Consider the following 16,034-nt stretch of genomic DNA (forward strand, 5'->3'; position numbering starts at 1 on the left):
ACTGGTTCCATCTATTGGCGAGGAAAAATATTCGGTTAACAAAATTATCGAGCAAAAAATTAGAAAAGGATAACAATTAATTTCTTATTATTATTGATGATTTTTTGTCGTTTTTAATTAATTGTGAATAGAGAAAGAAAGAGAGAGAGAGATAAATATATGTATGAGATATGCATGTGTAAAACTAAATAAGGAAAGAGATTTGTTTTTGTTTTAAATTGTGGGAATATAAATAAATTGTTGGTTAACAATTTAAAGGTTGTCTTGTTTGTCTTTGAAGAGCTACTTTGTTGATAACTAATTGGATATAATTTTGACTCGCTCCAGGGAAAAAGCGTGATTTAAGTTTACGAATTATTTGAGATAATTTATTCACATCGTCGAGATTATTGCTCCGAGAAAATCCTAACATTAGATTCATCCATTGTGATTTATTGTCCAAAAGAAGGAGAGCCAAGCCATCAATTTCCTAATTAAAGAGAGCAAGAGAGGTTTTTATTAATTACAATTGTTCAAATGATAGATTGATTGTGATTAATTGTGGAAATAACTTACATGTTCAAAAAGGGTATCAGAGAGAGTGTAACATCTATTGTCTCGGAAATAATTGCTAACATCTCGAGTTGACCAGTTGACCGGATGAAGACGATCATTTGGATCAAATTTATAAGCAGTTGAAGCTTCAGGTTTGTGAGATTTTCGAGGCGGTGGTGGTGGAGGTGGAAGTCGCCGGACCATTTTCTTTTCAAGATGTGATATATGTTGACGGCGACGATTTTGTTGGTGACGATTTGGTTGAGAAACAAGATGATGGTCAAGTGAATTTTCTGAACCATTACTTGAAACAGTTTCCATGATTTCCTCATATTTACGCTTATTATTATTATTATTATTATTATTATTACTATTGTTATTACTATTAGTATTATTATTAGTGTTATTGGTATTATTATTGGTATTATTATTGGTATTGTTGCTGGATGATTTAGGAATTGACCTTTCGTACGTTTTATCATTACGTTTACTACGGCTAAGATTGGTTGATTCACGGAAATTTGTATCACTTGGTGATTCTTCACGAAAATCGCCCGATTTATCAGATGGACAGTTTTCTTGGGAATTTTCATCATCTCCACCTTTTCTTAAAGCCGCTGATAATTTACGAGTCATTAATTGAATCGGTTGATTAGTTGTGTTCGTGGCTGTAGTTGGGTTAGCGTTTATTGGTGACACTTTACCCTGTTTCAGTGTTTCTTTGGCTTCTCTTGTTCGTCTACCTCTTCCCTTGGTTTCAACCTCTGGTTCAATGTTTTCAGATGATTCCAACTCTTTGGCACCCGAAGATGATCCTGCAGGTGAATCAACCTGTTTACCTACAGAATCAGCGGGGGTTTTTGTTTTAGCTGCTTTTTGACGATAATATATTGCACGTTTGAGAACTTTGTTGGTTTTTCGTAAACCTCTACAATGAGATGGACAATCATCACCATCATAAAGATCAGGACCAAAAAGATGATAGCAACACTTAAGATGACCACAAACCAGTTTACAATATTCAGCTACATCTTTAGTATCAGAAATAACAATTATCTCATCTCGGAATGCTTTCTTGTTGTATTTGGCTTTGAAATTTGTTGTGCGAGCAGATTTGAGTTTGTTTTTCGATAAAAGTTCAACAAAAGATCGTGAACTCATCTCATTAAGAACTCTTGGTGGTACATAGGCAACGGAAATAATTTTTGCGATAACTTCTTGCATAACTAATAAAACGGGTCCTGGACCAACAAATCGAGGTAACTCTCGAATCTTTGTTTTACTCAATAAAGGGCCAGTAAAACATTTATGGTTAAAATAAATTCTAGGACAAACATGAGAACGAGATGTTGAAGGTTCTGGTGGTATTGTGGCTGCTGCCTTGGTTTCAGATGATTTTTCAGTTGAATTTTCACCAACATTTGACTCATCACGACGCTTGACGAGTTTTTTAGTTGTACTGGAAGTGGTTGAAGAGGTCAACAGTTTTGTCAGAGTATATGAATTATCCTCACAGAAACCAGAGGGATACAAATCGGTTGAATTATAAGGCAGCACAGTAACCAGGTCAGCTGAGATTTCGACCCAAACCAAAGGTGGTGTCAATCTAGTGACAATACCTTCACATATCTGTATTAAATGAGAGAGAGAGGAAGAGAAAGAGATTAAAAAAAAATAACCATAAATTGGGAAAAGTGGTAATCGAGGGACAGAATTGAAATTACCATTGTAGGATCGTGAGGGTGAACAACTTGAAGTTTATGATTGACTTTGAATTTTTGTATTCTATCATCATCATCAATCAATTTAATTGGAGCTTCGTTGGCCTTGTGCTTGTTAAGATAATTACGTAAATCATTTGTAGCATCTTCAAAATTGTATAAACTAAAATCATGCTCTTCTGCCCATGAACTTGGTAAAAGGATAACATTGTCATCATTTGGATAACAGCTGACCATTTTTCCGGTTTGACTGGACACGATAATATGATCATCTCCTTTATTTTGAATGATAACAGGAACCAATTTACCCATAGAGGTGGAAAGGTTAATGCTAAATCACTTAGATTACTATTCTTTATGGATGATGGATCAAGTAATGGTGGTCTCTTTGATTTAGCCAAATTAAGTAAATATTTAGCGGTTTGAGTTGTCTCAGCGTCTTGAGCGGATAAAATTTTAGCTATATCGGAGACCCAAGAATTGTAAAGGAAAACGGGCTCATAAGAGATGTCACCTTCCTCTTTAGCATAACCCAAATGATAAATTCGAGGGTGACTATAGAAGATCCAAAATTCAACCGGAGTATTTGGCTCTGAATCGGGTTCTTTATCACATGAGTGAACCCATTTAACAAATAATCTACCGCCAACATTACGTTTAACCTCAGCGAACCAGTGTTTATCTGGATCAAGTCGATGAGATATTTCCAGTATAATTCCAACCTTGAAAACATGAGCCGGATTGAGTCCACCAGAAAGATATAAACTCAACGGTTTACTTTTATCAACCGGCTCTCCATCATCGGTATATTCAACTTCATAATCACAAGCGGCTTCATAACTAATTGGTACCTTATCGGGAGCCTCGAAGGTAAATTCATGGTCATGTTTCAGGTAACCATAAGGGAAACATTTATTAGCTTTAACATCAATCCAGGAATCGGATGAACAGCCAGCCCATTTGATGGATAAAAGGTTGGAGAAAACGTTGATTATTTTAGCGACCCAATACTTTTTCTCGTCATGTACAATCTCAATATTCATTCCAGGCTCAAATCCATTGAGCCAACTTGCTTCAACCTTTTGAGAGAGAGAGAGAGAGAGAGAAAAGTGTGGAGAAAATAGAAAATAAGAATTTTTCTCATTGATTATCCCAGAAAAAAGAATAGAAGAAAAGACCCAAAGCTTTTGTACTTTTATTCATCAGTAAGATTAACCCAATAATCAAGTTGACAAGAGTTTGAGTTGTTTCAACATTGAGAATATACAATAAGCCAAAAGGTAGCAGAGAAAATGAGAATACGATTTAGCCTTGATAATGGAACAAGGTAACAGAGTGAGAGTGAATTAAGGAATCATAGCAGGAAGAGAACATAGAAAATGAAGCGAAAAAATTAATAGAATTTAATGATAATTTAGAAATTAACATAAATTCTATTCTCATGTTTAAAGAAAAAAAAATAAGAGAAAGAGAGAAAATAAGAAAGAAAGAGAAAAGAAAGAGAAAAGACCTAAGCTATTTCTCTAAATAAAACAAACAAACACAAGAAATTAGGCTTAACGAATGGGAAATGGGTTTGATCGCCATTTTATAGTTGAAAGTGATTGATTCTAAAGTGGTAATTACAATTAAATTGTTACTTACATGCCAAAATGCATCATCGGAAACTAAATCTTCCTCCATCTCTTCATCCTCCTCTTCCTCTATCTCCTCCATGGTCTCCTTTTCAGCTTCATCACTATCATTGGCCATATCTAGAGTAACCATCACAGAGAGAAACAATCAAGTGTTGATAGGAATTAATTTTTTAAAAAAAAACAAACAAAAGGTTAGACAAGAGAATAGTTAATTATAAAAGAGAATTGAAGAAAAGTGTAAAATGTAAGAGAATCAAGTATAAAAAGAATATAGAATTTAAATGAAAAAAAGAAACAAATACAATCGAATGGAAATAAAATCAACAAAATTTGGAAAACATGGTAAAGTTTAACTGGAAAATTAGAGCCAAAAGACAGAGAGAAAGAGAGAGAGAGAGAGAAAAGGTTTTAACTGGTTACGCTTTTGATGCTCTTCTTAAAAACATAAGCTTGTAAATGGAAGGAAAGAAAGAGATTGAGAGAGAGAGAAAAAAATGGAAGATGGATGATGAAAGAGAGAAAAGAGAAAAAAATGAATTAAAAACTCTTCTTACTTGAATTGTTATTTTCTTGAGAATCCATAATAACAGAGAGACAATTGATTAAGAGCGAAGGTGAAATTAAATTTTGGGAGAATTTATTTTTCCTTTGGAGAGTAGAAACACTTTGACAATTTGATTAATATTTATTGGGAGAATCACTGATTAATTGATTTCTTTTAAATGATGAGTTTAAATTGTTGGTGAAAAGTGAAAACAACAGAAACAAAAACAGAAAAAAAATTGAACGCAAATGGAAAAGAAATTGGAGTTTGTCTCTCTCATCTTCCTCTTCCTCTGTCTCTCTCCCTTTCTCTTTAAAGACTCACTCATTTTCTCATCTGCTCTTTCGCTTTCCTCTGTCTATTTCTATTAAGACTTTCAGTCGACAATCTCTCTCTCTCTCTCTCTTCATCTTCCTCTTTATTAACTTCTCTCATTTTCATCCATCTTCCTCTTCACCTTTGGCCCTTTTTTACCGCCAAATCGTAACTTGAACTTTTCCCCCTTTTCTCATTTTCGAATTGACCTTTTCCTCCCCCCTTCGATTGACCATTGAACCAAATGAGTTCCAGTTTCATGAGCTAATCAAAATTCAACAATTAAAACTAATTTTGTTTTCTAATTACCAGAGGAAAAGAGATTATGAAGAAACTGGTAACCCAAAGAACCAGAAAATCTGAAAAACCCAAAAACCAAAATCGCCTTTTAAATGATCCAAACAATCAACGATTAACTAACAATCAACATTAGTAATTAATTGAAACAATTAGTATAGTTGATGGAAAACAATCAATTCATTTTCCAATGAGATTCTATTGTTTCAATTATTCAGAATTTGAAATTCTGTCTCTCGGTTTGAACTCATTGACCCAATTTCAACAATTCTAAGAATTGAACAATTTACTTAATCATTTTACCGATTATCGAGAAACCCAATCAAAGTTATCGCTAATTAATCTGAATAATTTGATTATTATCCCACAAAGAAAACAGATTATTAATACTAATTGTTGCGATCTTAAAATCAGCTGTTAATTTATAGTATTTCCCTGAGTATCAATTGATTTGATTTCCTATCGAAACCTTAATTGTTACCATAAGTGTTGGTGATTAACTGCAATTGGGTGAAATTATATTGATAATTAAAATCTAATTGTCTCTCAGTTAATTAAGTCTCCATTGTCTTTGATTGTTAATCAGCCTATGGGTTGTATATTATATCTCATGTTAACCTCCTTTGTTTTTAATTAATTGTTGTCTCTTTAATTGTTTTGATTGTTTTATTTTAATCTGAAAACAATTAATGGATATTATGATTTAATCATTTTCTACTTTATTTATAATATCTTGCTAATTAGTGAAACATTTAAATTGATGTTTAATTTTGTTTTAACTTTTTGTTTATGTTTTGATAAATTCAAGAGTAACAATTAAATTTGATTACCAATTAACACAATTAACTTATTTCTCAACCAAATGAAAACTTATTCACAATTAAATCACTTTAATTGTTTATCAATAACTTGATCAACTAATTAAAGTTTTACACGAGAAAACAATTGAACAATTGTTTTCATTTTCAAGTTTTAATTTAATCCAATCAAATGTATCACTTTAATTGAATTGAAAGTTGATCATTCTAACAATTAACTTTGATTATCTTTTCATCAAGCTGATCATCATTTCCATTGGTTTTCAAGGTTTTGGCTTTATTTTCATTTTATTTCTTACTAATTGTGATTTAGTCTAAATAATCAATGTTTTCATATTATTACAATTACTTGATAACTGATTACATCTTTAACCGTTAATTTGTACGAGTAAAAATCAATCAACAATCAATATAATTACATTGATGGATCAAGGTTTCAATTTTGTTACATTTCCATGATTAATTTGATTGTATATTGGCAAAGATTTGATCAGTGATGATTTAACTGTTAAATCATTTAGAAATTGTTATAAATAATATTACATCATTTAGAAATCACAGTTAATTACTAAAAGAAGAAAATTACTTATCATCGAGAGAATTAATTTACTTTTCAATGGAATGAAATTAATTAATGACTAATTAGAGAGAGAGAGAGAGAGAGAGAACAATTTGTTGGACAATTAGAAAATGATTTGGATTAGACAATTAGTCTTGGTATGAGGAATGGAAATCAGATCGATACGAAGCCGATTGAATGAATATTCAATATATTGACTTGATCCATCATGAAATCGCAATTTATTGTTTGATTAAATTAAACAATACGAACAATAATAATCAATTATTGTTAGCAGTTTCCTTTTCTCATTCGGATTTGTTTTTACTCGCAATGAGAAATGACACAGAAAAAAAAACACCACGAAAAATGGAGAGGAAAAAGTTTTGAGCGCTAAATGAATGGATTTTGAGTTCGCAAAAAGGATTTGAGAGGTTGTCGGAGAAAATTTTCCACGGCGGATTCTGCTTTCGATTGGTGTAATTAATCTAATTCCAATTTCCAGGTACAATCGTATATGTATAGTTTTCCTTGAGGTAAATACCAGATCCCGAAATTTGATAGTCCAAATAATAGAGCCGAATATCCAATTCAAATTCAGCGATTGTGGTAATTTAATATTACACTTGGAAATATCTTGGAGGGACCCATGAAGTTGGAGTTTTGTTCCTGATTAGTTAATTGTTATATATTCTGTACCCACAAAGGAATATGTGAATGTTTGTGTATGAGAGAGATAGAGAGAGAGAGAGAGGGTTGCGGAAGCGGAAGAGGATAAGAGTGACCGGTGGCAAGGTGACCGTTGTGGATTAGGAGCAGCAAAAGGCTAACACAAACACTAGGATTAACTTGATGATGACTTGATTGTAAACATGGTAATGAAATTAAATTAAAAAATATCTCTGATTTGATTTGTTTTTCTCAATTTTGCTCCTTTCTTTTTCAAAAGTTGATTATATTTATAATCAACATCGAAATCACAATTCATCTCGCATTAATAAAGTGTACCTATTCCTTGATGGTGCTAATTTTTTAAATGTTGACTCAGGTGGTGATGTTATTATCTACAAAGACAATTAATTAATAAAAGAAAAAGAGTAATTAGTATTAATTGTATCTTAATGAAAACAATAGAGAGAGAAAAATAAAATGTATTTTTATCAATTGTGAACATACTTGATTATCATTGGAATTATCTTTGTCATCGTTGGCAGGATCCGGACCGAAATGAAATTCCCTATGAAGTTTACCACTGTGTAAATCTTGAATAAATTGCTTTAATTTACCAGGAAATCTGGAAGAGAGAGAGAGAGACAAAGAGAGTGAGCATAATTTACCAATGGTAACACACACACAAGCGACTGAGTTAATTGCAAACTTACTTGATGTCATTAAAATTAGGAAAAAGATACATATGCCTAAAACTATCGATTGCAATTAAAGGTAAGTCTTTAAGGGATTTACCAAGATGGTGGAGAGGATGAGCAAATTTCTGCCCATCAGCGGTAAGAAAATTGATGCTTGGTGATTCACTATACAATTCTTTATGGACAATATTGGTATAAGTGTCAACCGATTGCCGATCATCCGGTGCATGGAATAATATCAGGAAAGGTAAACCCTCTTCGGTTAATTCTTCAGCATTTTCAAAGGTAATCTCACGAACCAATGGTATACATTTATCTGTTGACCAGGTACTAAATTCATCGTAACTTTGTAATGTTCCAGGATATGTTATATCTTGTTCACCTGGACGAGATCTTGATGGTTTGAAAACGATGAAATTCTGTTTACCAGATTGAAGGTGTGATATTGAGGGTTCTCCAGTTACCCAGAAGAAATTACAGTCTCCCTTTAAATCTGTTGCCACTTTACGGAAAGTACTGTATTCAGGGGTAGAAGCAGGAGGAACATTGAAATAACCGATTATGGCACCTTTCTTTTCCTCAATATTATTATGATCTTCGTGTGTAGTGATTGGCTTGACTGGATCTTTCAAAAGATCACGGATATGATTAGTTATTGCCTCAACGCTCCGTTGGCCTCTGTACTCTCGTTTAGCAACTTTGTTGTTAATAAACACTTTTAATGTTGGATATTTGCTTATGTGAAATCTAGATGCAAGTGTACCTATGGTAGAGAAAGAGACATAGATACAGAGAGAGAGAGAGAGAGAGAGAGAGAGAGAGAGAGAGAGAAAAAGAGATGATTAATTTCGGTATATTGAACAGGTGAAAGGAAAATTAAATTAGAGAATAGAATTTTCTTTTCTGTTGTTGGTTAGTTATAAATTATATTCTCTTGTGATTTAATTCTATTTAACTTACCTTGATTTTCACAATCAACTTTACCAAAGAGAACACGATTAGGCTCAGGAAATTCTTTCAATATATTTGATTCGGCTTCTTCAAATACTGGTGACAATATTTGACTAAATCTACACCAATCAGCATAAAAATTAACAAAAACTAATTCATATTTAGATGTCATAGAGTCAAAATTTTGTGAATTTAACTGGAAAACCTCAGCAGAGCAAAAATTTTTAAGGCACAAAAAAGACAAAATTAACGAAGTTGTCACTAAAGTATAAAACTGAACCATGTTATCCTAATTTTTGTTGTTTACTAGATACTTTTTTTACTACTCTTTCCAACCAAATTAACTAGAACCTAAACGACAAAGTAAATGAACGTAAAAAAGTAGAAGAAAACAAAAAACAAATGAGACTCGAGTTTAATTTTCTCAGAGAAAACAAAAAAAAACCAATTTAAATCTTATTCTAAAAAAGGTAAAGAGTAGCAAGAGTATGACACATATGAAGAGCAGAAAACAAATGAATACAAATGAACAGCCGCTGAATCGTTACCATGGTTACTCTCAATTTTCGCGCGAATTTCAAGTTAATAGTTTAAATTTTTCTTCTCCAAATTAATTGAGAAAAATGTAAATTCCACAAATTGATTGCTAAATTGCTTGAAGTTTCCATTTTGATGTAACAATCAATTTGATTTTGTTAAGGAAAATTTTCTCTCTCTCTCTTTCCTTGATTGTTATTTGATAACTTTAACTTTAATCTTTTGTTTTTGTTTTTGTTTTTGTTGCTGTTTGAGTTTCAAGTTACAAAATATAATTAATTTACTTTATCAATTGATTAGTTTGGAACACTGGATTGCCAATAATCAATTTCTTAAATTATTTGATTGTTGGATTTTCCTTTCTCTGTGTAAACATTTAAATCACTAATCTCTTTCAAAAGTAAATAGAAAACATTAACTGACCAATTAATTGATTAACTTTTACAACTTTGAGTTAACATGAGATTTACAAGTCAATAAATATTAAAAGAAATTAATTGTTACATTGTGTTAATGTGTTGATATTGTGATTAAGAAAATGTAATCACAAGTGTAAACATTGACAATTAACATTAATTGTTAAGAAAATTATTCTTCTCGTGTTTGAAAAAAACAGAACTTGAATTTAGTTGATTTTCTAATCAACAGGTGGCGCTTGATTTTCGCACATGATTGTTAAGTTTTTTGGTAGAAGAGAAAAAAAAATTTTTGTTTTCATTTCATTTCTTTGGATTTTTTTTTATAAATTTCTAGTTAATTATTAGTTTTATTTATAAGATGATTTCATTAGTTGCCTAAGGAGTATTTGTTTCATTGTAAATAGTTGACCAGGGAACTGAATATCTTTGGTTCCAAATTCTATTTACTTTTCAATTGTTTTTTTCCCTTTTCTTCACAAATGGATATGGATAAGGAGGTTTACAATTCTAATGACATGCTTGGCCTGATTCCTGTTGCTGAGGAAAGTGAATCGATGTCATTTCATTTTGGTAAATTACTTACCTCAGAATCAAAGGATTTCTTTAATTGTGATACTTCTATTGGCCTCGATTATCCTGTTCGTTCAGCCTTACAGCCAATCTGTGTCCACGTAGATGGTTCTGATGAGAGTACTAATTGGGTTAATCCTCCTTGCGATGATAATGTTGACCTTTTAGATATTTCAAGTAAACGTTTACCTGTTGATCTGGGTTTCAATGGTCTGGATAAAAGTTCAATATATTCTTCCACTAATGGAAATTATAATTCCACTAATTTAACACCAAATAACCATGTGATTATTAATTCACTGCCGCCCGCCTCTGAAATACCATCTCCAACTGAAACAACTGATTATTATTATGATAACAGTCAGACTAATGATATCTATAGTATGAGAGCTGATTTTTCAAATCATACGCCATTTGTTGACAGTGAAAAAATCTATTACAATGGTAATCAGTCTCTCTATTCAAATGGTTATCACAGTCAACACTATGATCATCCTAATCATCATGTATACCATGTACACAATTTAACACCTCATCAAATTTACCAAAATCATCATCACCACAATCACAATCAACAGCCAACAACACCTTTACATCATTATCTGCCACAAAAGAAAGGACAACCGCCATTTCAGCGCCACAATACACACCGTCGTCGTCTCAATCTCTATGAAAAATCAACATCAAGTCCAATCAAACAGAAACAAAAACACCAACCTCATCAACAGCAACATCATCCACAACATCAACAACCACAACATCAACCTCAATCACCTATACAAGGACAAAAACCTGTAAAACCTCCGAAACCTGCAAAAGCACAAAAGTCTCCACAAATTCAGAAAACACAGAAAACACCAAAAGTCCAACAACGTCAGAAAACTCAACCAATACAATCACCAACACCACCATCAAAAACACAACAGCAAATTGTTGTCAAACGTAAATATCAGAGGCTAAATGTCAAATCCAATGAAGTGAAACCTGAGCTTAATCAACGGAGTGTTCTCAAGAAGAAATTAGGACGACCGCGCAAATATGATTATTCACCGCCCAAACCAATTAAATTCCGATCACCAAGGTTGAGATTACGAGTGCAATCTGAAGAAACAAACTTGGAAGAGGTTCCAGATTCAGGTGATTCATTACGAACCCGAAATAGAGTACAAGTACAAGTAAAAGAGAAAAAAATCAAAGAGGTTTTACCATGTGATTGGATTAAACCAGACAATTTATCATTTGATCGAATCATTGTATCAGAATATGAGAAAACCTCATTACCAGAATTTTTTGCCGGTAAATTTGATCGTACACATTTCCATCCAAGTCAATATCTACAAATACGCAATATATTTCTTGATGAATGGGAAAAACGTAAACCAAATGGTGTTAATTTTCGTGAAATGATTCGAATTCACAAAGGAATTGGTAATGTTGTCAGTTTCTCAAGAGTTTGTAAATTTTTAACCGCCATTGGTGCAATTAATGAAACCAGTCAGGATGATGATGATGATGACGACGATGATCAAAACAACGAGGATAATAATAACAATGGAGATGATGATGTCACAAAAGTTTCAAACACAGAGGAAGATGATGAAAATTCATCATCAGCATCAAAAAAATCAGATAAAAATCAAAGTAAAAACCAAGATGAGGAATCAGAAGATATTAAAGATTCTTGTCCTAAACAACCATCTTCATCAACATCATCACCGCCGCCATCTTCATCTCCCTATAGGGAAACAACAAACAGTTCATCTTCAACAACTTCATCTCCACCCCAACAACAACAACAACAACAACAAAACAAAAACAACATCAAGTGAAGTTAAATCATCTCAACCAGGAGTAACCTCACATCCAAGGAGAAAGGGTCGTAAACGTAAAAGTTATTTCCTTAATGAGATGACTCGACTTGGTATCGATCCATTATCCGCTGGTTTCCCGATTCCCGGATTCGATAGGGAAGATAAAGATGATGATAATAACGAGCAAACATCAACAACAAATGATGATAATGATGATCAATCAGAAAATGTACAAAATTCAATCTCCCCAAAAGCTTAAACCAAAATGTTTTTTTAAACAAAACCGTTTCCATCATAACATAATCACATAAACCACATAGTCGCTGTTGTCTTCATCATCATTGCCGAATTTTTCTCTCTCTCTCTCTCTCCATTTAAACACAAATATCTCTATCATCGACACCAACATCATCCTCGTCAACATCACATATTAATAGTTACTATATATAATCAACGAAAAAAACGAGTAAAAATGACCTCACTTAATTGACCTACATTATGATGATGTGTATCATTGACAAGAAGCTTCGTCCATCTTTTTTTTCACTATAAATGTTAAGCGTTGTGAACGTCCCTTTATCATAATCAGCAAATTTTTCTTTTCAAAACAAACACAATTTTTTCCCTTATTCTGTTGATTTAATTTAATAGAAACAATTTAAAGGTCCGTAAAATTTAAATCTCTCAATGTTGCTGATGGTCAGGGATACCATAAATAAATCAAAAAACAAACAACAATATATATTATATGTTAAGATAATTAAGAAATATTTTATCCTTGAAAGTAAAACAATTTAAATGATTATCCTTTTCCATCACTTTATTATTTGTAACGGTAAATTAACTTGATACAAATACAAAGAAAACAAAACAAAAACAAAAACTTTAATTGTATTCATGTTATTTGGACAATCGAAATGTAATTAGTTGATTGTTGGATTAATTTTTGTTACTCGACCAACTCTTGATTAACTTTGTTTTCACCTCGAACTTGATTTTGAAGTTTGAATTTTAATTACTCTTGTTTACTTTTGGATCTTTTTATGCCCTTCGATCTATGACCTTGGGGTCGAAGTTTAAAGCCAAACAGTTTAGAAAGTTCTAACTTGGTTAATAGACTTTTCTTCAACAATTAGCTAATCTCAACAATTACCTTGGACTTTTCCTCTTAGTAAATTATGATTTTCCGGATTAAATTATCCAACGAGTAAATTGATAACTTTTATGGTGAGATATTAGTGATTAGTGATACGTTACCAATCATATTGATTAAAATTGATTGTTAACTTTGCAATTTAAATTGTTATCCAATAAAAATAAGAGAGTGAGAGAGAGTCAAAGTTTTGTGTTAATCAACAATTTAAGAAATCAAAGTTTTTCATTAACGACGGATAACAAAAAGCACATTAAAAACTGTTAATTATTATTAACAATTTAGTAGTAATTCAGATTAAAACCAATGTCTAAATCCTAATAATAGTGATTAACGTTTTAACAAGTTGATATACTATCAACAATTAACGAGTGTAGACTAATTAGTATATTAGCCGAATTGGTGAGAGAAATTAAAAAAGGTACAATTAAAGTCTAAACCAATTTAAAGTTAATTTGATCTCTACGATAGTGTAATAAGGTATCAAGAATGGACTCCAATCAATAGTAATCGTGATTTACCGGATGATAATTAATTCAACCTTCACCGAGAAATACATGTATTAGATTGTTTAATCAACTGAATCAACTTGAATTGATTTACCTGTTGGCGAACAAAAAAAGAAAGTGAATTAATATAATTGAGTAAACAATGAGAGCTTGTTATAAGTATATTACATAAACAGATAATCTAAAAATGATAATAGTACAATAATCTACCTGGAATTGGTTAACTGTCTCGTTAATCTTTCATCTGATATAATTAACAATCTAAATACAATAATTATAAGGAAAGTACAAGAATCAAGGGTTAACCTTAAGTAACTGTAGTTGGACGGTTGGTGTTTATGGATTAACAGATTAATGTTCAGAGTTGGGAGGAAATTGAAGGCGGAGGGAGAAGAAGGTGATTGTGGTGGTGATGATGGAGGAGGAGGAGGATGAAGATAAAGTAAGTAAAGGTTGACAAAAAAAGAAAGGAAAGAAAGGGAAAAAAAGAAAGAGAAAAGGACGAAAAAAAAACTCGAAGTATCAACTATTGTTATGGAAAAGGAGTTGAGTTGATTAAGTAAATTAACTGATTGACACTGAAATTTTTTCGAGTATAAAAGTGATTTGATTCGCAATCAAATCAAGCAGAAGTGTTTCAATCCTCTTAACAGTAACAACAATCAGCTTTTGATTATTTTAAATTGTTTCTAATTCACCAACAACAATCAAAGTCCAAACAAATCATGTTCATCGTAAAGGTAATTTAGTAAATTCAAACTTTCTCTCCATAGAAATCAAAGATAACGGTTCTTTTGATTCTCTTTTCACTCCCAATCATTGATTATGATTATTGATTGTTTGTTTTAATTTATTTCTCTCTTTAAATTGTTGATATTTTCCTTGATTAGTTAACTTTACTCTGTGTTCTCTTTGCTGCCACCGTGATGGCCAACGGGTGGGACAATTGGGGTAAAAACCATTGGGGTGGTTGGTCTCATTCTTATGGACCAGAGCCTTGGAGTAACGATTATGGATACAAGTGGACAAACAAAAAGGCCTCAGTTTATCATCACCGAAAAGGCATGTTAATTAATTGTCCGAACAATTTGCTAATTGCTAATCAACAATCTTAAATTGTTTCTGTGCCTCTTCCTCTATTTACTTTGGTTTAATCATTTGTGTGATTAGTGGTTAATTACAAAATCTCTTGACCATAACTAATCATTGAAAATTGGAGTAATCAGTTTCTCTCTTTTTTTTTGTTTCATAATCAAATCTAATCATGATTAACTTAATTGTCTGTATAAGTGCTATTTAGGTAACAATCAACAACAACAACAACAACAATTTAGTGGTTGAAATGATAAAACAACTGAATCGTACAAGTGATTAAGTGACTGATGAAACATTAATTTACTTTAATCTTACTCCGTAATTGTGATTTACAATAATCATTTAGTTTTCCATCAATGAGAAATTAATCACTTGGATTATATCAATTAACTAATTTAATTTGCCTCTGGTTTTTTTTTAATTGCTTTTCTGCAGGAACTCCAAGCTGGGGATGGGGCAATGATAAGTGGGGTCATGGTTGGGGTCACGGTGACAAATGGGGCTGGTCAGAGCCCAAGTGGGGAGGTAATGACCACTTCGTCTACGGTGTCAAGGTTCACCACGATGTCCCAAAGAAATGGGGTGGATGGGGATGGCATTAAATTGCAGTCCAACAATTAACTAAATTGTTCAACTCTGGATACTCATGGTAAACCAACACAGCGAATACAAAATAATTTATTCCCAATCCGATTATTTTCAATCGAACTGATCAGTTTTAATTGTTTCCTCTTTTTCCTAATTGTGCCTCGTTAATTAATCATCATTTAAATTGTAAAATTTTTTGTTCTTTTCACACAAAATTTAATATATATTGTAACATATTCATAACAATCACCAACCACAATCAAAATAAATTAACTCAGCAACTGTAACTAAATCAACTAAATCATTTGAAACTGACCTTACAATCAATACGGTTGATTTGATTGTGAATTTAAACAATAGAGAGAGCGAATGACAAAGTTAATTGTTTGGCCTTTAATTTTTTTCTGGACTTCTTTTTAATTATGATCAGTGATTCTCAATGCCAATTGTAATAGATATTTTTATCATTTAATTGTTGGACTAATCGTTACGGTTATTTGTTGGTCAATTTATGTATTAATTTTCAGCTTTTCGCGTTTCCTTGATTATCAACAATTAACAAATTGATTGCAAAACTTACAATTTCCTGACGATTAAAATTTAATTCAC

At 31.9% G+C, this 16,034-nt stretch overlaps 3 protein-coding genes across 3 annotated transcripts; 1 reads left to right on the forward strand and 2 right to left on the reverse strand.

Annotated features, from left to right (window-relative positions):
* Window positions 1–80: 80 nt before the first annotated feature.
* Window positions 81–4,666, reverse strand: LOC128395262 (scm-like with four MBT domains protein 1). Its single transcript, XM_053355667.1, is given in 6 exon segments — window positions 81–469; window positions 556–2,163; window positions 2,259–2,572; window positions 2,575–3,334; window positions 3,900–4,009; window positions 4,447–4,666. Coding segments are annotated over 6 exon segments (3,045 nt in total). The 5' UTR covers window positions 4,475–4,666; the 3' UTR covers window positions 81–244.
* Window positions 4,667–6,580: 1,914 nt separating this feature from the next.
* Window positions 6,581–9,240, reverse strand: LOC128395140 (endoplasmic reticulum resident protein 44-like). Its single transcript, XM_053355542.1, has 4 exons — window positions 8,753–9,240; window positions 7,808–8,555; window positions 7,602–7,719; window positions 6,581–7,489 (listed from the first exon to the last, which is right to left on the reverse strand). The coding sequence occupies exons 1-4, from the start codon at window positions 9,024–9,026 to the stop codon at window positions 7,403–7,405; spliced, it is 1,227 nt and encodes a 408-aa protein (XP_053211517.1). The 5' UTR covers window positions 9,027–9,240; the 3' UTR covers window positions 6,581–7,402.
* A 5,083-nt stretch (window positions 9,241–14,323) lies between these two features.
* On the forward strand, window positions 14,324–15,726 carry LOC128395141 (uncharacterized). Its single transcript, XM_053355543.1, has 3 exons — window positions 14,324–14,482; window positions 14,633–14,804; window positions 15,273–15,726. The coding sequence occupies exons 1-3, from the start codon at window positions 14,468–14,470 to the stop codon at window positions 15,437–15,439; spliced, it is 354 nt and encodes a 117-aa protein (XP_053211518.1). The 5' UTR covers window positions 14,324–14,467; the 3' UTR covers window positions 15,440–15,726.
* Window positions 15,727–16,034: the final 308 nt, after the last annotated feature.

This window comes from Panonychus citri, unplaced genomic scaffold, assembly GCF_014898815.1.
Source record: "Panonychus citri isolate SS breed McGregor unplaced genomic scaffold, ASM1489881v1 Contig00141, whole genome shotgun sequence".
Classification (NCBI taxonomy): Eukaryota; Metazoa; Arthropoda; class Arachnida; order Trombidiformes; family Tetranychidae; genus Panonychus; species Panonychus citri.